At 46.5% G+C, this 22,224-nt stretch overlaps 1 protein-coding gene across 5 annotated transcripts in view; it reads left to right on the forward strand.

The window, feature by feature from the left end:
• The window catches only part of LOC124039454 (nuclear receptor coactivator 2-like), a 178,395-nt gene that overhangs the window by 147,430 nt on the left and 8,741 nt on the right, over positions 1-22,224 (forward strand). For all 5 annotated transcript variants that reach the window (XR_006839574.1, XM_046355441.1, XM_046355440.1 and 2 more), the window contains 2 exons: positions 1,961-2,138; positions 2,911-3,106. Coding sequence is in view for 4 of the 5 variants with exons in the window: in XM_046355441.1 (XP_046211397.1) it covers positions 1,961-2,138; positions 2,911-3,106 (374 nt within the window). In the remaining variant the exon portion in view is untranslated. The remainder of the gene's footprint in view (positions 1-1,960; positions 2,139-2,910; positions 3,107-22,224) is intronic.

Below are 22,224 nucleotides of genomic sequence, written 5' to 3' on the forward strand. Positions count from 1 at the left end.
AGCCAATCCTGATTGGTCCTCGTGATTTAATAGCCAATCCTGATTGGTCCTCGTGATTTAATAGCCAATCCTGATTGGTCCTCCTGATTTAATAGCCAATCCTGATTGGTTATCCTGATTTAGGCCATAAAACATATGTTCCACTAGAGGGCAGTAGATGGACAGGAAATGGTACCATACAAAGTACATTTAGCAGACAGACACCCTTATCAATTATATATATATATATATATATATTTTTTTTTTTATCATTTTATTTAACCAGGTAGGCCAGTTGAGAACAAGTTCTTATTTACAACTGCGACCTGGTCAAGATAAAGCAAAGCAGTGAGACACAAAACAACAACACAGAGTTACACATGGAGTAAACAAAACATGCAGTCAATAACACAGTAGCAAAAATCTATATACAGTGTGTACAAATGTAGTAAGATAACAGTCAGTGCGTTCAACTAAGGTACGTAAAGACAAGTAAAAAACGTTCCTTTATAAATCAGCTCAGTCAGTGTTTTTAATTTATATATATATATATTATATATTGTATATATATATTATATTATATAATATATTGTATATATATTATTTTATTGGGACTTTGTAATGCTGCTTGATGTGACTGAATGTCCCATTTAATGCATATCAATCAGATCAATATTTAATCAGACATAAATCTGGTTTTAATCCCCCTTTAGTCTCCCAGTGTAGTATGTAACCCCAGGTTAATCTGGAAAATAGTCCTGTGTGACATAGTGTGGTGGTGGGTGGTGTGGTTGATCCCTCTCTCTCCCCCGTCCTTGCATTCCTCCACTCCCTCTATCCTCGGCTGCTAAATATGTGTCGTTGTCCCCCCCCCCCAAAATGGCACCCTATTCCCTACAGAGCCCTCTGGTCAAAGGGGAGTGCACTATGTAAGGAATAGGGTAGAATTTTGGACAGGACCACTGACATGCATGTAATCTTCCCTACCGTTGGAATGCCTGTACACTCCGTGAACACTAACAGATGTCCTCTGAACCTTTTGTGTGTGTGTGTGTGTGTGTGTGTGTGTGTGTGTGTGTGTGTGTGTGTGTGTGTGTGTGTGTGTGTGTGTGTGTGTGTGTGTGTGTGTGTGTGTGTGTGTGTGTGTGTGTGTGTGTGTATGGACTCTTTGGATAAAAGCGTCTGCTAAATGGCATATAATATTATTATTATTATTATAATAAGTCAACTATTGAGAGGACATTTTTTGTATTCTGTCAGAGAGGTAACTGAATATGACTGAATCCTTTCTGTTTTCAGCCAGTAGTTTGTTTTCCTGTTCTGAGAGAGTATATACTGTGTGTTTGTGGCTGTTTCCATCAGGTGTACCTGTGTCGCTGACTGTCCTTTAACCTTTGAACTGGGTCAGGGACCGACCGAAACACACATTAATATAATCAGTCTGGAAAGATGTAGCACTTTGCCATTTGTATTTCACTGAAAAAGAGAGTCCTACATTTAAATGTATTTTTTTATTATTATTATAATAAAATGTATGGATACCTCAGTGTTAGAGCGATGTTTTTAGATGGTTTAGGCCACTCCCCCAGGAGACCCCTGACCTCTAACCCTGACCTAGGGTCAGTTTAGTAGGGTTTTTCCCAATGGGTACCTGTTGTCCCCCAGGATGGCCCACGCCCCCCCATGATGCAGCACACACACAGATCTACACAGCTGATTTTAAAATAATCAACTCATCATTAAGCTTTATTTGAATCAGTTGTGTAGTGTTAGGGGGGGGGGGAATAATGTGCACGCCTTGCGGTCCCCGAGACAGAGTTTGGGAAACACTGTGTAAAGGTTAGGATTGGGGAATAGAAGGCTGATCCCAGATCTGTACCTAGGGAAACATCACCCAGGAGCATTCTAGACCAGACCTGTTTGACCTTTAACCCCCACTCCCCTCTGTCCAGTACTGACCCCTGACCTCTAACCCTACCAGGTATGTCCCAGCAGCCTGACGGAGGGTTTGGGGGTCAGGCCACGCCCCAGAGTCCCCTGTTGTCCCCCAGGATGGCCCACGCCCAATCCCCCATGATGCAGCAGCAAGGCAACGCCAATTTCCAGGCGTCGCCTGACCTAAACGGTTGGCCGCCCCAGGGGAACATGGGAGGAAACAGGTGAGTGAGAAAGAGGGGGGCCACAGGGTTGGGCTATGAAAACCTGTACAGTAAAACTGTCCCAATAATCAGAGGTCAAAGAGAGAGCTCATAGAGGGCTCATAGAGGGCTCATAGAGGGCTCATAGAGAGCTCATAGAGAGCTCATAGAGGGCTCATAGAGGGCTCATAGAGAGCTCATAGAGAGCTCATAGAGGGCTCATAGAGGGCTCATAGAGGGCTCGTTATTTATTACAATGTTTCTTATCAGACATTCAGTTGTCTGTAGATGTTAACAATCTGTCTACAAATATCTCTCTCTCTCTCTCTTGGTCTTTATCTCTTTATCTCTCTGTCTTTATCTCCCTGTCTCTTTCTCTCTCTCTCTCTTGGTCTTTATCTCTTTCTCTCTCTGTCTTTATCTCCCTGTCTCTTTCTCTCTCTCTCTCTTGGTCTTTATCTCTCTCTCTCATTATCTCTCATTATCTCTCTCTCTCATTATCTCTCTGTCTCTCTCTCTCTCTCATTCTCTTGGTCTTTATCTCTTCTCTTGGTCTTTATCTCTCTCTCTCTCTCTCTAAGATCTCTCTCATTCTCAGTTATAACCGTTCTCTCTCTCTCTCTGGGATGACCTCTCTCAGGTAAGGTACAGGTCTCAGACAAAGTCATTCTCAGTTATCGTTCTCTGGGCCTCTCTCACCTCTCTCTGGGACAGGAACTAAGATCAGGTAAGATCACAGACAAAGTCATTCTCTCTATCGTTCTCTCTCTCTCTCCTGGGATGACCTCTCCAGTATGTTCAGTACTCAGCAGTCTCCGCCCCAGTTCACCCAGCAGCAGCAGACCAACTGGGGCGCGGCCATGTACAACGGCAACGGAATGAACCTCAACGTCTCCATGGCTACCAACGCCAACGGCATGGCCCCCGTGGGTCAGATGGCCGGACAGATGATCACCTCGCCTGGAATGACCTCAATGGGACAGGAACAGGTAAGATGCACAGACAAAGTCACTCATAGACAGTTATAACCGTTCATAAGCGTACATAAAGACAGGTGAGCCTCACCTCGCCTGGGATGACCTCAATGGGACAGGAACAGGTAAGGTACAGGTAAGATACACAGACAAAGTCATTCATAGACAGTTATAACCGTTCATAGGGACAGGTGGGCCTCACCTCACCTGGGATGACCTCAATGGGACAGGAACAGGTAAGATACAGGTAAGATACACAGACAAAGTCATTCATAGACAGTTATAACCGTTCATAGGGACAGGTGGGCCTCACCTCACCTGGGATGACCTCAATGGGACAGGAACAGGTAAGATACAGGTAAGATACACAGACATATAGGACAGGATAAACTTTAATGTCCCCATGGGGAAAGATAGTATTAAACACAAGGTACTGGTGTATATAAAATAGACGCTGTCCGTCACACACTAGACATAATACATACATGATCTATATGAGAAACACAAGCAGGCTTACGTTTACATAGTGTTTGTATGCACATGGTGAACCTGGGACGAGGAACGGGGCAATTACATAGACGCACACTTACCAGACAGTTTATTAGGTACCCCCCCCCCGTTTACTAAAACGGATCGCTCCTACAGACAGTGAGTCACGTGACTTTGTTATATGAAGCAGATGTGCACACGTCCAGTTTATTAGGTACACCACCCCCGTTTACTAAAACGGAGTACAGACAGTTGACTTTGTTATAGATGTACACCATCCCCTGTACACCACCCCGTGAAAATGGGTCGCTCGTACAGACAGTGGGTCACGTGACTTGTTATGTAAAGCAGGCAGACAGGCATCGAGACATTCAGTTACTGTTCCATTGAACGTTAGTATGGAGTAAACAAGTGACCTAAGAGACTTGCGGTACGATCGTCGGTGCCAGGCGCGTGCCGGTTCCATTATCTCAGAAACAGCCTCCTGGAATTTTCACACACGACATTGTCTTAAGGTCGAAGGTCGAAGGAGAATGGCAAGACTCGTGCAAGAAAACAGAGGGGTCACAGACAGATAAGTAACAGTGGTGTGCAGAACGACGTCTCGGAGAACGCACAACTCGTCGGTTCTGGTCACGGATTGGCTATCGCAGCAGACGACCACCCCGGGGTTCCACTCCTATCAGCTAAAAACAAGAAGAAGCTGTTCCAGTCGGAATGCGATCACCAACACTGGACAATTGAGGAAAAGGAAAAACATCACCTGGAACATGATGGCGAGTTCAGTTTACCATGAGTGTCCTGGTCAGTCCCCAGACTTCAAGCCTATAGAGCATAATGAGACGATAGGCAACGGGCTGTTAGCAGCATGATGTATCGCCGTCCAATCAGCAGAAACTGTGGGATGCCTTTCCGTCAGCATGGACCAAATCCCTGTGGAACGTTTTCCGACAACTTGTTAAATGTCCCGAATAATTCAGGCCGTTCTGGAGGCGAAACAGGGTTCTGACCGAGTACTAGATGTTCAAAGCTGGTCATCAAGACAAAGGGTGGCTACTTTGAAGAATGTAAAATAAACAAAATCAAAGTATATTTTCTATCACTGTTTTGGTTACTACATGATTCCATGTGTTTTATTTCATATTTTTGTTATCTTCACTATTATTCTACAATGTAGAACATAGTAAAAAGAAGACGGGAAAAAAACAACCTTGAATGAGTAACTGTGTCCAAACTTTTGACTGGTACTGAACATATGGTTTGATGAGGGGTCAGGTCATCTCCGTGACCCCCGAGCAGACCACTGTGTTAGGGGTCTAATGAGGGGTCAGGTCATCTCCGTGACCCCCCGAGCAGACCACTGTGTTAGGGGTCTAATGAGGGGTCAGGTCATCTCCGTGACCCCCCGAGCAGACCACTGTGTTAGGGGTCTAATGAGGGGTCAGGTCATCTCCGTGACCCTCGAGCAGACCACTGTGTTAGGGGTCTAATGAGGGGTCAGGTCATCTCCGTGACCCCGAGCAGACCACTGTGTTAGGGGTCTAATGAGGGGTCAGGTCATCTCCGTGACCCCGAGCAGACCACTGTGTTAGGGGTCTAATGAGGGGTCAGGTCATCTCCGTGACCCCCGAGCAGACCACTGTGTTAGGGGTCTAATGAGGGGTCAGGTCATCTCCGTGACCCCCGAGCAGACCACTGTGTTAGGGGTCTAATGAGGGGTCAGGTCATCTCCGTGACCCCCGAGCAGACCACTGTGTTAGGGGTCTAATGAGGGGTCAGGTCATCTCCGTGACCCCCGAGCAGACCACTGTGTTAGGGGTCTAATGAGGGGTCAGGTCATCTCCGTGACCCCCCGAGCAGACCACTGTGTTAGGGGTCTAATGAGGGGTCAGGTCATCTCCGTGACCCCCCGAGCAGACCACTGTGTTAGGGTCTAATGAGGGGTCAGGTCATCTCCGTGACCCCGAGCAGACCACTGTGTTAGGGGTCTAATGAGGGGTCAGGTCATCTCCGTGACCCCGAGCAGACCACTGTGTTAGGGGTCTAATGAGGGGTCAGGTCATCTCCGTGACCCCCGAGCAGACCACTGTGTTAGGGGTCTAATGAGGGGTCAGGTCATCTCCGTGACCCCCGAGCAGACCACTGTGTTAGGGTCTAATGAGGGGTCAGGTCATCTCCGTGAGAGCAGACCACTGTGTTAGGGGTCTAATGAGGGTCAGGGTCAGGTCATCTCCGTGACCCCCGAGCAGACCACTGTGTTAGGGGTCTAATGAGGGGTCAGGTCATCTCCGTGACCCCGAGCAGACCACTGTGTTAGGGTCTAATGAGGGGTCAGGTCATCTCCGTGACCCCGAGCAGACCACTGTGTTAGGGGTCTAATGAGGGGTCAGGTCATCTCCGTGACCCCCCGAGCAGACCACTGTGTTAGGGGTCTAATGAGGGGTCAGGTCATCTCCGTGACCCCCGAGCAGACCACTGTGTTAGGGGTCTAATGAGGGGTCAGGTCATCTCCGTGACCCCCGAGCAGACCACTGTGTTAGGGTCTAATGAGGGGTCAGGTCATCTCCGTGACCCTCGAGCAGACCACTGTGTTAGGGTCTAATGAGGGGTCAGGTCATCTCCGTGACCCCGAGCAGACCACTGTGTTAGGGGTCTAATGAGGGGTCAGGTCATCTCCGTGACCCCGAGCAGACCACTGTGTTAGGGGTCTAATGAGGGGTCAGGTCATCTCCGTGACCCCGAGCAGACCACTGTGTTAGGGGTCTAATGAGGGGTCAGGTCATCTCCGTGACCCCGAGCAGACCACTGTGTTAGGGGTCTAATGAGGGGTCAGGTCATCTCCGTGACCCCCGAGCAGACCACTGTGTTAGGGGTCTAATGAGGGGTCAGGTCATCTCCGTGACCCCCCGAGCAGACCACTGTGTTAGGGGTCTAATGAGGGGTCAGGTCATCTCCGTGACCCCTCGAGCAGACCACTGTGTTAGGGGTCTAATGAGGGGTCAGGTCATCTCCGTGACCCCCGAGCAGACCACTGTGTTAGGGGTCTAATGAGGGGTCAGGTCATCTCCGTGACCCCCCGAGCAGACCACTGTGTTAGGGGTCTAATGAGGGGTCAGGTCATCTCCGTGACCCCCCGAGCAGACCACTGTGTTAGGGGTCTAATGACGGGTCAGGTCATCTCCGTGACCCCCCGAGCAGACCACTGTGTTAGGGGTCAGGTCATCTCCGTGACCCCCCGAGCAGACCACTGTGTTATTTCATAGTGGTGATAAACCTCGGTCTTATGAGCTGGTTGTAAATCAGTGGCGCTACAGAACAAGTCCAACTCACGACTTTCCCAGAAGCACTCTGAAACACACACAGAATAAAGCCCGTAGGGGTTCTGTAGCAGTTAACCGTCGTATCGGGTCCCCGATACGGGATAAAAGCTTTGTGTTTCTTTACTTCACCCCAGTGTCTGCGTATTGGGTGCAAACACATCGTTGGGCCCCTTCTCCCTACGACTCATCTAGTGAATAATTTAGTCTAATGAGAGCTGTATGATGTAATACTGCTCGCTAGTCATGGGGCTTGACCTGGGCTGATACGTTAGATAATGCTATGTCGTAATTAGTAGTGTGCACTTAGTTTTAAGACCAGACAGATTAGTACGCGCGTGTATGTGCAGGTAGCTGCCAAAATAAAGGAAACACTTGAGTAAGTAAGGGACACGATGTATATTGAAAGCAGGTACTCAGACGTTTACCTACCTACACCTTAGCTAAATATATTTAATCCTAGTAAAAAATTCCCTGTCTAAGGTCGGTTAGGATCACCACTTTATTTTAAGAATGTGAAATGTCAGAATAATAGTAGAGAGAATGATTTATTTCAGCTTTTATTTCTTTCATCACATTCCCAGCGGATCAGAAGTTTACATGCACTCAATTAGTATTTGGTTCCATTGCCTTTTAAATTGTTTAACTTGGGTCAAACGTTTCGGGTGGCCTTCCACATGCTTCCCACAATAAGTTGGATTCATTTTGGCCCATTCCTCCTGACAGAGCTGGTGTAACTGAGTCAGGTTTATAGGCCTCCTGACAGAGCTGGTGTAACTGAGTCAGGTTTGTTGGCCTCCTGACAGAGCTGGTGTAACTGAGTCAGGTTTGTAGGCCTCCTGACAGAGCTGGTGTAACTGAGTCAGGTTTGTAGGTCTCCTCACAGAGCTGGTGTAACTGAGTCAGGTTTGTAGGTCTCCTGACAGAGCTGGTGTAACTGAGTCAGGTTTTTATAGGCCTCCTGACAGAGCTGGTGTAACTGAGTCAGGTTTGTAGGCCTCCTGACAGAGCTGGTGTAACTGAGTCAGGTTTGTAGGTCTCCTGACAGAGCTGGTGTAACTGAGTCAGGTTTGTAGGCCTGACAGAGCTGGTGTAACTGAGTCAGGTTTGTTGGCCTCCTGACAGAGCTGGTGTAACTGAGTCAGGTTTGTAGGTCTCCTGACAGAGCTGGTGTAACTGAGTCAGGTTTGTAGGCCTCCTGACAGAGCTGGTGTAACGGAGTCAGGTTTGTCGGTCTCCTGACAGAGCTGGTGTAACTGAGTCAGGTTTGTAGGCCTCCTGACAGAGCTGGTGTAACTGAGTCAGGTTTGTAGGCCTCCTGACAGAGCTGGTGTAACTGAGTCAGGTTTGTAGGCCTCCTGACAGAGCTGGTGTAACTGAGTCAGGTTTGTAGGCCTCCTTGCTCGCACACGCTTTTTCAGTTTATTATTTATTTCATCTTTATTTAACCAGGTAGGCAAGTTGAGAACAAGTTCTCATTTACACTTTACATCATTTCTATTGGATTGAGGTCAGGGCTTTGTGATGGCCAATCCAATACATTAACTCTGTTGTCATTTTCCCACAACTTTGGAAGTATGCTTGGGGTCATTGTCCGTTTGGAAGACCCATTTGCGACCAAGCTTTAACTTCCGGACTGATGTCTTGAGACATTGCTTCAATATATCCACATACTTTTCATCCCTCATGAAGTCATCTATTTTGTGAGGTGCACCAGTCCCTCCTACTGCAAATCACCCTCACAACATGATGCTGCCACCCCCTTGCTTCACGTTTGGGATGGTGTTCTTCGGCTTGCAAGCCTCCCCCTTTTCCTCCAAACATAACAATGGTCATTATTGGCAAACAGTTATATTTTTGTTTCATCAGACCAGAGGACATTTCTCCAAAAAGTATGATCTTTGTCCCCATGTGCAGTTGCAAACCATAGTCTGTTTTTTATGGGGGTTTTGGAACAATGGCTTCTTCCTTGTTGAGCGGCCTTTCAGGTTATGTCGATATAGGACTCGTTTTACTGTGGATATAGATACTTTTGTACCTGTGTCCTCCAGCATCTTCGAAAGGTCCTTTGTTGTTGTTCTGGGATTGATTTGCACTTTTCGCACCAAAGTACGTTCATCTCTCGGAGACAGAGCGAGTCTCCTTCCTGAGCGGTATGATGGCTGAGTGGACCCATGGTGTTTATACTTGCGTACTATTGTTTGTACATATGAACGTGGTACCTTCAGGCATTTGGAAATTGCTCCCAAGGATGAACCAGACTTGTGATTTTTTTTCTGAGGTCTTGGCTGATTTGTTTTGATTTTCCCATGATGTCAAGCAAAGAGGCACTGAGTTTGAAGGTAGGCCTTGAAATACATCCACAGGTCCACCTCCAATTGACTCAAATGATGTCAGTTAGCCTATCAGAAGCTTCTAAAGCCATGACATCATTTTCTGGAATTTTCCAAGCTGTTTAAAAGGCACAGTCAACTTAGTGTCTGTAAACTTCTGACCCACTGGAAGAATGATACAGTGAATTAAAAGTGAAATAATCTGTCTGTAAACAATTAATGGAAAGTTTACTTGTGTCAAGCAGAATGTAGATGTCCTAACCGACTTGCCAAAACTATAGTTTGCTAACCAGAAATGTGTGGAGTGGTTCGAAAACGGGTATTAATGACTAACCAACCTAAGTGTATGTAAACTTCCGAGATTCTGTAGCGAATCCTGAGACGGTGTTTTCCACCACAATCAACAAAACTCTAAATTATAGAATGTCTCGTCGAAGAATGGTGTCACATCCCTCCAATAGAATCTATGCCAAGGCGCATTGAAGCTGTTCTGGGAGCCGATTAAAGACACAATGTTGGTGTTTCCTTTATTTTCACAGTGTGTGTGTGTGTGTGTGTGTGTGTGTGTGTGTGTGTGTGTGTGTGTGTGTGTGTGTGTGTGTGTGTGTGTGTGTGTGTGTGTGTGTGTGTGTGTGTGTGTGTGTGTGTGTGTGTGTGTGTGTGTGTGTGTGTGTGTGTGTGTGTGTGTGTGTGTGTGTGTGTGTGTGTTTAGCAGGGGATAAGAGACTCTCAGGCCAGACCTTTACAGTCTGCTAAATAAAATAACCCTCTGATGGACTTGAAGTCCCCACAGAGCTGTCCTTCAGAACACAGAGCTGTCCTTCAGAACACAGAGCTGTCCTTTAGAACACAGAGCTGTCCTTTAGAACACAGAGCTGTCCTTTAGAACACAGAGCTGTCCTTTAGAACACAGAGCTGTCCTTTAGAACACAGAGCTGTCCTTTAGAACACAGAGCTGTCCTTTAGAACACAGAGCTGTCCTTTAGAACACAGAGCTGTCCTTTAGAACACAGAGCTGTCCTTTAGAACACAGAGCTGTCCTTTAGAACACAGAGCTGTCCTTTAGAACACAGAGCTGTCCTTTAGAACACAGAGCTGTCCTTTAGAACACAGAGCTGTCCTTTAGAACACAGAGCTGTCCTTTAGAACACAGAGCTGTCCTTCAGAACACAGAGCTGTCCTTCAGAACACAGAGCTGTCCTTTAGAACACAGAGCTGTGTTTAGAACACAGAGCTGTGTTTAGAACACAGAGCTGTCCTTTAGAACACAGAGCTGTCCTTTAGAACACAGAGCTGTCCTTTAGAACACAGGCTATGTTTAGAACACAGAGCTGTCCTTTAGAACACAGAGCTGTCCTTTAGAACACAGAGCTGTCCTTTAGAACACAGACTGTGTTTAGAACACAGAGCTGTCCTTTAGAACACAGGCTGTATTTAGAACACAGAGCTGTCCTTTAGAACACAGAGCTGTCCTTTAGAACACAGAGCTGTCCTTTAGAACACAGAGCTGTCCTTTAGAACACAGAGATGTCCTTTAGAACACAGAGCTGTCCTTTAGAACACAGTGCTGTCCTTTAGAACACAGAGCTGTCCTTTAGAACACAGACTGTGTTTAGAACACAGAGCTGTCCTTTAGAACACAGAGCTGTCCTTTAGAACACAGGCTGTATTTAGAACACAGAGCTGTCCTTTAGAACACAGAGCTGTCCTTGTACCAGTGTACTCAGACAAACAGTAAGTGGATGTTGAACACAGACTGTGTTTAAATGAACACAGAGCTGTCCTTCAGAATTTCACAGAGCTGTGAACAACATTCATGCCATGCACCGTCAGAATTTCACTACTGGTGAACAACATTCATGCCATGAACCGTCAGTATTTCATTACTGATGAACAACATTCATGCCATGAACCGTCAGTATTTCACTACTGGTGAACAACATTCATGCCATGCACAGTCAGCATTTCACTACTGGTGAACAACATTCATGCCATGCACCGTCAGCATTTCACTACTGATGAACAACATTCATGCCATGCACCGTCAGCATTTCACTACTGGTGAACAACATTCATGCCATGCACAGTCAGTATTTTATTACTGGTGAACAACATTCATGCCATGCACCGTCAGCATTTCATTACTGGTGAACAACATTCATGCCATGCACAGTCAGTATTTCATTACTGGTGAACAACATTCATGCCATGCACAGTCAGCATTTCACTACTGGTGAACAACATTCATGCCATGCACCAGTCAGCATTTCACTACTGGTGAACAACATTCATGCCATGCACCGTCAGCATTTCACTACTGGTGAACAACATTCATGCCATGAACAGTCAGTATTTCACTACTGGTGAACAACATTCATGCCATGCACAGTCAGTATTTCATTACTGGTGAACAACATTCATGCCATGCACAGTCAGCATTTCACTACTGGTGAACAACATTCATGCCATGCACCGTCAGCATTTCACTACTGGTGAACAACATTCATGCCATGCACCGTCAGCATTTCACTACTGGTGAACAACATTCATGCCATGAACCATCAGTATTTCACTACTGGTGAACAACATTCATGCCATGCACCGTCAGCATTTCACTACTGGTGAACAACATTCATGCCATGCACCATCAGCATTTCACTACTGGTGAACAACATTCATGCCATGAACCGTCAGTATTTCACTACTGGTGAACAACATTCATGCCATGAACCGTCAGTATTTCACTACTGGTCATCAACAACAACATTTGTTGCATGATGTCAATATGGTTGTGGTTGTTTAATTTCTCTTTTCTCATTCAGTCTTTTTTTCCTCGTCGTTCTAGTGAAGAGGTGGTGTTTAATGTTGTTGCTTTTAAACCTAATGAACTAGTATAAATATTTAACCAATCAGCAGCAGTTTGTCTCGTGAGCACTTCAGCCAGTGGCTATACGTTTAAAGTCACTGCTGTACATGTCACTTGATTTATTCCCACACTATCGGAATTACACTGGCACTTAAACCATGTCAATTATTCAAACCTTTGACCATTAGAGGGGATTAGTTGTACTCACTCCCTTGTCGGTTTGTTCTTTATATAATCTGTTATTTAAGGATGTTATAACCCCTCACACTAGACTACTGTTATAACCCCTCACACTAGACTACTGTTATAACCCCTAGACTACTGTTATAACCCCTCACACTAGACTACTGATATAACCCCTAGACTACTGATATAACCCCTCACACTAGACTACTGTTATAACCCCTCACACTAGACTACTGATACAACCCCTAAACTACTGTTATAACCCCTAGACTACTGACATAACCCCTAGACTACTGTTATAACCCCTAGACTACTGTTATAACCCCTCACACTAGACTACTGATATAACCACTAGACTACTGATATAACCCCTCACACTAGACTACTGTTATAACCCCTAGACTACTGTTATAACCCCTCACACTAGACTACTGTTATAACCCCTCACACTAGACTACTGTTATAACCCCTCACACTAGACTACTGTTATAACCCCTAGACTACTGATATAACCCCTCACACTAGACTACTGTTATAACCCCTCACACTAGACTACTGTTATAACCCCTCACACTAGACTACTGTTATAACCCCTCACACTAGACTACTGTTATAACCCCTCACACTAGACTACTGTTATAACCCCTCACACTAGACTACTGTCATAGCCCCTAGACTACTGTTATAACCCCTCACACTAGACTACTGATATAACCCCTCACACTAGACTACTGATATAACCCCTCCCACTAGACTACTGACATAACCCCTAGACTACTGATATAACCCCTAGACTACTGATATAACCCCTAGACTACTGACATAACCCCTAGACTACTGATATAACCCCTAGACTACTGACATAATCCCTAGACTACTGTTATAACCCCTCCCACTAGACTACTGACATAACCCCTAGACTACTGATATAATCCCTAGACTACTGTTATAACCCCTCCCACTAGACTACTGACATAACCCCTAGACTACTGTTATAACCCCTCACAATATACTACTGTTATAACCCCTCACACTAGACTACTGTTATAACCCCTCCCACTAGACTACTGACATAACCCCTAGACTACTGTTATAACCCCTCACACTAGACTACTGTTATAACCCCTCACACTAGACTACTGTTATAACCCCTCCCACTAGACTACTGACATAACCCCTAGACTACTGTTATAACCCCTCCCACTAGACTACTGATATAACCCCTAGACTACTGTTATAACCCCTCCCACTAGACTACTGACATAACCCCTAGACTACTGACATAACCCCTAGACCACTGTTATAACCCCTCCCACTAGACTACTGACATAACCCCTAGACTACTGACATAACCCCTAGACTACTGACATAACCCCTAGACTACTGACATAACCCCTAGACTACTGATATAACCCCTAGACTACTGATATAACCCCTAGACTACTGTTATAACCCCTCACACTAGACTACTGACATAACCCCTAGACTACTGTTATAACTCTAACCACTAGGCTACCCTGCCACTCTAACCACTAGGCTACCCCTCCACTCTAACCACTAGGCTACCCTACCGCCCCTCCACTCTAACCACTAGGCTACCCTGCCGCCCCTCACTCTAACCACTACTGGCTAACCCCCTGACTACTGCCCCTCCACTCTAACCACTAGCACTAGACTACTGCTACCCCTAACCCCTCCACTAACCACTAGCACTAGGCTACCCTGCCGCCCCTCCACTCTAACCACTAGGCTACCCTGCCGCCCCTCCACTCTAACCACTAGGCTACCCTGCCGCCCCTCCACTCTAACCACTAGGCTACCCTGCCGCCCCTCCACTCTAACCACTAGGCTACCCTGCCGCCCCTCCACTCTAACCACTAGGCTACCCTGCCGCCCCTCCACTCTAACCACTAGGCTACCCTGCCGCCCCTCCCTCTAACCACTAGGCTACCCTGCCGCCCCTCCACTCTAACCACTAGGCTACCCTGTTACCCTCCCTCTAACCACTAGGCTACCCTGCCCCTCCACTCTAACCACTAGGCTACCCTGCCGCCCCTCCACTCTAACCACTAGGCTACCCTGCCGCCCCTCCACTCTAACCACTAGGCTACCCTGCCGCCCCTCCCTCTAACCACTAGGCTACCCTGCCGACCCTCCCTCTAACCACTAGGCTACCCTGCCGCCCCTCCCTCTAACCACTAGGCTACCCTGCCGCCCCTCCACTCTAACCACTAGGCTACCCTGCCCCCTCCCTCTAACCACTAGGCTACCCTGCCGCCCCTCCCTCTAACCACTAGGCTACCCTGCCGCCCCTCCTCTCTAACCACTAGGCTACCCTGCCGCCCCTCCACTCTAACCACTAGGCTACCCTGCCGCCCCTCCACTCTAACCACTAGGCTACCCTGCCGCCCCTCCACTCTAACCACTAGGCTACCCTGCCGCCCCTCCACTCTAACCACTAGGCTACCCTGCCGCCGGCAATGGGGGGGGGGTGGTCTGACCTGGTACTAGATGGGTGTACCTAATAAACTTTCGATTTAGTATTTATTATTTATATTCTGGACTCCGCTTCGGAAGCAAATTTCCTTCAATTCTATCCATTTTGCTATGGGGTTTTTACTGTGTATTTACTGTGTATACTGTTTTCCTGACATAGCTCATTCTAATATTTATTTATTTGACATTTTACAGGATGAAATCTTTTGATGAACCATCTCGTTTTCAACACTATAGGTGCATAACAGTCTCTCTGGGTAGATGGCTGGGGTTTACCCTGGATGTTACTGTAGTATCTCTGGGTATATGGCTGGGGTTTACCCTGGATGTTACTGTAGTATCTCTGGGTAGATGGCTGGGGTTTACCCTGGATGTTACTGTAGTATCTCTGGGTAGATGGCTGGGGTTTACCCTGGATGTTACTGTAGTATAACAGTATCTCTGGGTAGATGGCTGGGGTTTACCCTGGATGTTACTGTAGTATAACAGTCTCTCTGGGTAGATGGCTGGGGTTTACCCTGGATGCTACTGTAGTATCTCTGGGTAGATGGCTGGGGTTACCCTGGATGCTACTGTAGTATAACAGTATCTCTGGGTAGATGGCTGGGGTTTACCCTGGATGCTACTGTAGTATAACAGTATCTCTGGGTAGATGGCTGGGGTTTACCCTGGATGCTACTGTAGTATAACAGTATCTCTGGGTAGATGGCTGGGGTTTACCCTGGATGTTACTGTAGTATCTCTGGGTAGATGGCTGGGGTTTACCCTGGATGCTACTGTAGTATAACAGTATGTCTGGGTAGATGGCTGGGGTTTACCCTGGATGCTACTGTAGTATAACAGTATCTCTGGGTAGATGGCTGGGGTTAACCCTGGATGTTACTGTAGTATAACAATATCTCTGGGTAGATGGCTGGGGTTTACCCTGAATGTTACTGTAGTATCTCTGGGTAGATGGCTGGGGTTTACCCTGGATGTTACTGTAGTATAACAGTATCTCTGGGTAGATGGCTGGGGTTTACCCTGGATGTTACTGTAGTATAACAGTATCGCTGGATAGATGGCTGGGGTTTACCCTGGATGCTACTGTAGTATCTCTGGGTAGATGGCTGGGGTTTACCCTGGATGCTACTGTAGTATAACAGTATCTCTGGGTAGATGGCTGGGGTTTACCCTGGATGCTACTGTAGTATCTCTGGGTAGATGGCTGGGATTTACCCTGGATGTTACTGTAGTATCTCTGGGTAGATGGCTGGGGTTTACCCTAGATGTTACTGTAGTATAACAATATCTCTGGGTAGATGGCTGGGGTTTACCCTAGATGTTACTGTAGTATAACAGTATCTCTGGGTAGATGGCTGGGGTTTACCCTGGATGTTACTGTAGTATAACAGTCTCTCTGGGTAGATGGCTTGGGTTTACCCTGGATGTTACTGTAGTATAACAGTATCTCTGGGTAGATGGCTGGGGTTTACCCTGGATGCTACTGTAGTATAACAGTATCTCTGGGTAGATGGCTGGGGTTTACCCTGGATGTTACTGTAGTATAACAGTCTCTCTGGGTAGATGGCTGGGGTTTACCCTGGATGTTACTGTAGTATAACAGTCTCTCTGGGTAGATGGCTGGGGTTTACCCTGGATGTTACTGTAGTATAACAGTCTCTCTGGGTAGATGGCTGGGGTTTACCCTGGATGTTACTGTAGTATAACAGTCTCTCTGGGTAGATGGCTGGGGTTTACCCTGGATGTTACTGTAGTATAACAGTCTCTCTGGGTAGATGGCTGGGGTTTACCCTGGATGTTACTGTAGTATAACAGTCTCTCTGGGTAGATGGCTGGGGTTTACCCTGGATGTTACTGTAGTATCTCTGGGTAGATGGCTGGAGTTTACCCTGGATGTTACTGTAGTATCTCTGGGTAGATGGCTGGGGTTTACCCTGGATGTTACTGTAGTATCTCTGGGTAGATGGCTGGGGTTTACCCTGGATGTTACTGTAGTATCTCTGGGTAGATGGCTGGGGTTTACCCTGGATGTTACTGTAGTATCTCTGGGTAGATGGCTGGGGTTTACCCTGGATGTTACTGTAGTATAACAGTATCTCTGGATAGATGGCTGGGGTTTACCCTGGATGTTACTGTAGTATCTCTGGGTAGATGGCTGGGGTTTACCCTGGATGTTACTGTAGTATCTCTGGGTAGATGGCTGGGGTTTACCCTGGATGTTACTGTAGTATCTCTGGGTAGATGGCTGGGATTTACCCTGGATGTTACTGTAGTATCTCTGGGTAGATGGCTGGGATTTACCCTGGATGTTACTGTAGTATAACAGTATCTCTGGGTAGATGGCTGGGGTTTACCCTGGATGTTACTGTAGTATAACAGTATCTCTGGGTAGATGGCTGGGGTTTACCCTGGATGTTACTGTAGTATAACAGTATCTCTGGGTAGATGGCTGGGGTTTACCCTAGATGTTACTGTAGTATAACAGTATCTCTGGGTAGATGGCTGGGGTTTACCCTGGATGCTACTGTAGTATAACAGTATCTCTGGGTAGATGGCTGGGGTTTACCCTGGATGTTACTGTAGTATCTCTGGGTAGATGGCTGGGGTTTACCCTGGATGTTACTGTAGTATCTCTGGGTAGATGGCTGGGATTTACCCTGGATGTTACTGTAGTATCTCTGGGTAGATGGCTGGGGTTTACCCTGGATGTTACTGTAGTATCTCTGGGTAGATGGCTGGGGTTTACCCTGGATGTTACTGTAGTATCTCTGGATAGATGGCTGGGATTTACCCTGGATGTTACTGTAGTATCTCTGGGTAGATGGCTGGGGTTTACCCTGTATGCTACTGTAGTATCTCTGGGTAGATGGCTGGGGTTTACCCTGGATGTTACTGTAGTATCTCTGGGTAGATGGCTGGGATTTACCCTGGATGTTACTGTAGTATCTCTGGGTAGATGGCTGGGGTTTACCCTAGATGTTACTGTAGTATAACAATATCTCTGGGTAGATGGCTGGGATTTACCCTAGATGTTACTGTAGTATAACAGTATCTCTGGGTAGATGGCTGGGGTTTACCCTGGATGTTACTGTAGTATAACAGTCTCTCTGGGTAGATGGCTGGGGTTTACCCTGGATGTTACTGTAGTATAACAGTATCTCTGGGTAGATGGCTGGGGTTTACCCTGGATGCTACTGTAGTATAACAGTATCTCTGGGTAGATGGCTGGGGTTTACCCTGGATGTTACTGTAGTATAACAGTCTCTCTGGGTAGATGGCTGGGGTTTACCCTGGATGTTACTGTAGTATAACAGTCTCTCTGGGTAGATGGCTGGGGTTTACCCTGGATGTTACTGTAGTATAACAGTATCTCTGGGTAGATGGCTGGGGTTTACCCTGGATGTTACTGTAGTATAACAGTATCTCTGGGTAGATGGCTGGGGTTTACCCTGGATGTTACTGTAGTATAACAGTATCTCTGGGTAGATGGCTGGGGTTTACCCTGGATGTTACTGTAGTATAACAGTATCTCTGGGTAGATGGCTGGGGTTTACCCTGGATGTTACTGTAGTATAACAGTATCTCTGGGTAGATGGCTGGGGTTTACCCTGGATGTTACTGTAGTATAACAGTATCTCTGGGTAGATGGCTGGGGTTTACCCTGGATGTTACTGTAGTATCTCTGGGTAGATGGCTGGGGTTTACCCTGGATGTTACTGTAGTATAACAGTATCTCTGGGTAGATGGCTGGAGTTTACCCTGGATGTTACTGTAGTATAACAGTATCTCTGGGTAGATGGCTGGGGTTTACCCTGGATGTTACTGTAGTATAACAGTATCTCTGGGTAGATGGCTGGGGTTTACCCTGGATGTTACTGTAGTATAACAGTATCTCTGGGTAGATGGCTGGGGTTTACCCTGGATGTTACTGTAGTATCTCTGGGTAGATGGCTGGGGTTTACCCTGGATGTTACTGTAGTATCTCTGGGTAGATGGCTGGGGTTTACCCTGGATGCTACTGTAGTATAACAGTATCTCTGGGTAGATGGCTGGGGTTTACCCTGGATGTTACTGTAGTATAACAGTATCTCTGGGTAGATGGCTGGGGTTTACCCTGGATGTTACTGTAGTATAACAGTATCTCTGGGTAGATGGCTGGGGTTTACCCTGGATGTTACTGTAGTATCTCTGGGTAGATGGCTGGGGTTTACCCTGGATGTTACTGTAGTATCTCTGGGTAGATGGCTGGGGTTTACCCTGGATGCTACTGTAGTATCTCTGGGTAGATGGCTGGGGTTTACCCTGGATGCTACTGTAGTATCTCTGGGTAGATGGCTGGGGTTTACCCTGGATGTTACTGTAGTATAACAGTATCTCTGTGTAGATGGCTGGGGTTTACCCTGGATGTTACTGTAGTATAACAGTATCTCTGGGTAGATGGCTGGGGTTTACCCTGGATGTTACTGTAGTATCTCTGGGTAGATGGCTGGGGTTTACCCTGGATGTTACTGTAGTATCTCTGGGTAGATGGCTGGGGTTTACCCTGGATGCTACTGTAGTATCTCTGGGTAGATGGCTGGGGTTTACCCTGGATGCTACTGTAGTATCTCTGGGTAGATGGCTGGGGTTTACCCTGGATGTTACTGTAGTATCTCTGGGTAGATGGCTGGGGTTTACCCTGGATGCTACTGTAGTATAACAATATCTCTGGGTAGATGGCTGGGGTTTACCCTAGATGTTACTGTAGTATAACAGTATCTCTGGGTAGATGGCTGGGGTTTACCCTGGATGTTACTGTAGTATAACAGTCTCTCTGGGTAGATGGCTGGGGTTTACCCTGGATGTTACTGTAGTATAACAGTATCTCTGGGTAGATGGCTGGGGTTTACCCTGGATGCTACTGTAGTATAACAGTATCTCTGGGTAGATGGCTGGGGTTTACCCTGGATGTTACTGTAGTATAACAGTCTCTCTGGGTAGATGGCTGGGGTTTACCCTGGATGTTACTGTAGTATAACAGTCTCTCTGGGTAGATGGCTGGGGTTTACCCTGGATGTTACTGTAGTATAACAGTATCTCTGGGTAGATGGCTGGGGTTTACCCTGGATGTTACTGTAGTATAACAGTATCTCTGGGTAGATGGCTGGGGTTTACCCTGGATGTTACTGTAGTATAACAGTATCTCTGGGTAGATGGCTGGGGTTTACCCTGGATGTTACTGTAGTATAACAGTATCTCTGGGTAGATGGCTGGGGTTTACCCTGGATGTTACTGTAGTATAACAGTATCTCTGGGTAGATGGCTGGGGTTTACCCTGGATGTTACTGTAGTATCTCTGGGTAGATGGCTGGGGTTTACCCTGGATGCTACTGTAGTATAACAATATCTCTGGGTAGATGGCTGGGGTTTACCCTGGATGCTACTGTAGTATCTCTGGGTAGATGGCTGGGGTTTACCCTGGATGCTACTGTAGTATCTCTGGGTAGATGGCTGGGGTTTACCCTGGATGTTACTGTAGTATAACAGTATCTCTGTGTAGATGGCTGGGGTTTACCCTGGATGTTACTGTAGTATAACAGTATCTCTGGGTAGATGGCTGGGGTTTACCCTGGATGTTACTGTAGTATCTCTGGGTAGATGGCTGGGGTTTACCCTGGATGTTACTGTAGTATCTCTGGGTAGATGGCTGGGGTTTACCCTGGATGCTACTGTAGTATCTCTGGGTAGATGGCTGGGGTTTACCCTGGATGCTACTGTAGTATCTCTGGGTAGATGGCTGGGGTTTACCCTGGATGTTACTGTAGTATCTCTGGGTAGATGGCTGGGGTTTACCCTGGATTCTACTGTAGTATAACAATATCTCTGGGTAGATGGCTGGGGTTTACCCTGGATGCTACTGTAGTATCTCTGGGTAGATGGCTGGGGTTTACCCTGGATGTTACTGTAGTATCTCTGGGTAGATGGCTGGGGTTTACCCTGGATGCTACTGTAGTATAACAATATCTCTGGGTAGATGGCTGGGGTTTACCCTGGATGTTACTGTAGTATCTCTGGGTAGATGGCTGGGGTTTACCCTGGATGTTACTGTAGTATCTCTGGGTAGATGGCTGGGGTTTACCCTGGATGCTACTGTAGTATCTCTGGGTAGATGGCTGGGGTTTACCCTGGATGTTACTGTAGTATCTCTGGGTAGATGGCTGGGGTTTACCCTGGATGCTACTGTAGTATCTCTGGGTAGATGGCTGGGGTTTACCCTGGATGCTACTGTAGTATCTCTGGGTAGATGGCTGGGGTTTACCCTGGATGTTACTGTAGTATCTCTGGGTAGATGGCTGGGATTTACCCTGGATGTTACTGTAGTATCTCTGGGTAGATGGCTGGGATTTACCCTGGATGTTACTGTAGTATCTCTGGGTAGATGGCTGGGATTTACCCTCATCTGACATTGTGTTTCTGTTTATGCTCCATCTGTATTCACTCATCTATTTGTTTTATTCTTATTTACGACAGATTTGTACCTTGTCAGCTCGGGGATTTGAACTTGCAACCTTCTGGTTACTAGTCCAACGCTCTAACCACTAGGCTACCCTGCCGCAAGTGTAACCAGTTCACCTGACATCCGTATTGATAATATCTTTACAAATTCTTTGAATAATTATGATATTTCATGGGAAAATGTTTTATAATCAGACCGAAGTGGAGTCTGCTTACCAGAATTTTCTCACATCTGGTCTCAAACTAGTTGAATTAAAGTTTCTCACAAATCACAAAAAGTATAAGAATAAATTTTGCTCTCCTACTTCGGGAATCCCCCCCCCCCCCCCCAAAAAAGAAAATTGTCAATCAACTGTTGAATAATAATAATCAATCTACAACTATTCAATCTCAATGTCTCGTTGGAAATGAGACCTATTGTAATCCTGATGTTATTTCATATGACATATTTATATATTTTTATATATTTATATATATATTTATTTATTTATTTATTTGTGAATGTGGATTCCTCTCTGTCAAATTTTATTTTTTTAACTGATGTAAATCCCTTGGATTTTACCCTTCTCTGATTACATTAAGGAACATGTCCCTGCTCTGCTTCGGTTTGATCCTCCTGCTGTAATGGAGGTGATGGTGTAGTGGAGGTGATGGTGTAGTGGAGGTGATGGTGTAGTGGAGGTGATGGTGTAGTGGAGGTGATGGTGTAGTGGAGGTGATGGTGTAGTGGAGGTGATGGTGTAATGGGGGTGATGGTGTAATGGGGTGATGATGTAATGGGGGTGATGATGTAATGGAGGTGATGATGTAATGGAGGTGATGATGTAATGATGTATTGGGGGTGATGATGTATTGGGGGTGACGGTGTAATGGGGTTGACGGTGTAATGGGGGTGACGGTGTAATGGGGTGACGGTGTAATGGGGTGACGGTGTAATGGGGGTGACGG

The sequence above is a fragment of the Oncorhynchus gorbuscha genome, linkage group LG07, assembly GCF_021184085.1.
Source record: "Oncorhynchus gorbuscha isolate QuinsamMale2020 ecotype Even-year linkage group LG07, OgorEven_v1.0, whole genome shotgun sequence".
Taxonomy (NCBI): Eukaryota; Metazoa; Chordata; class Actinopteri; order Salmoniformes; family Salmonidae; genus Oncorhynchus; species Oncorhynchus gorbuscha.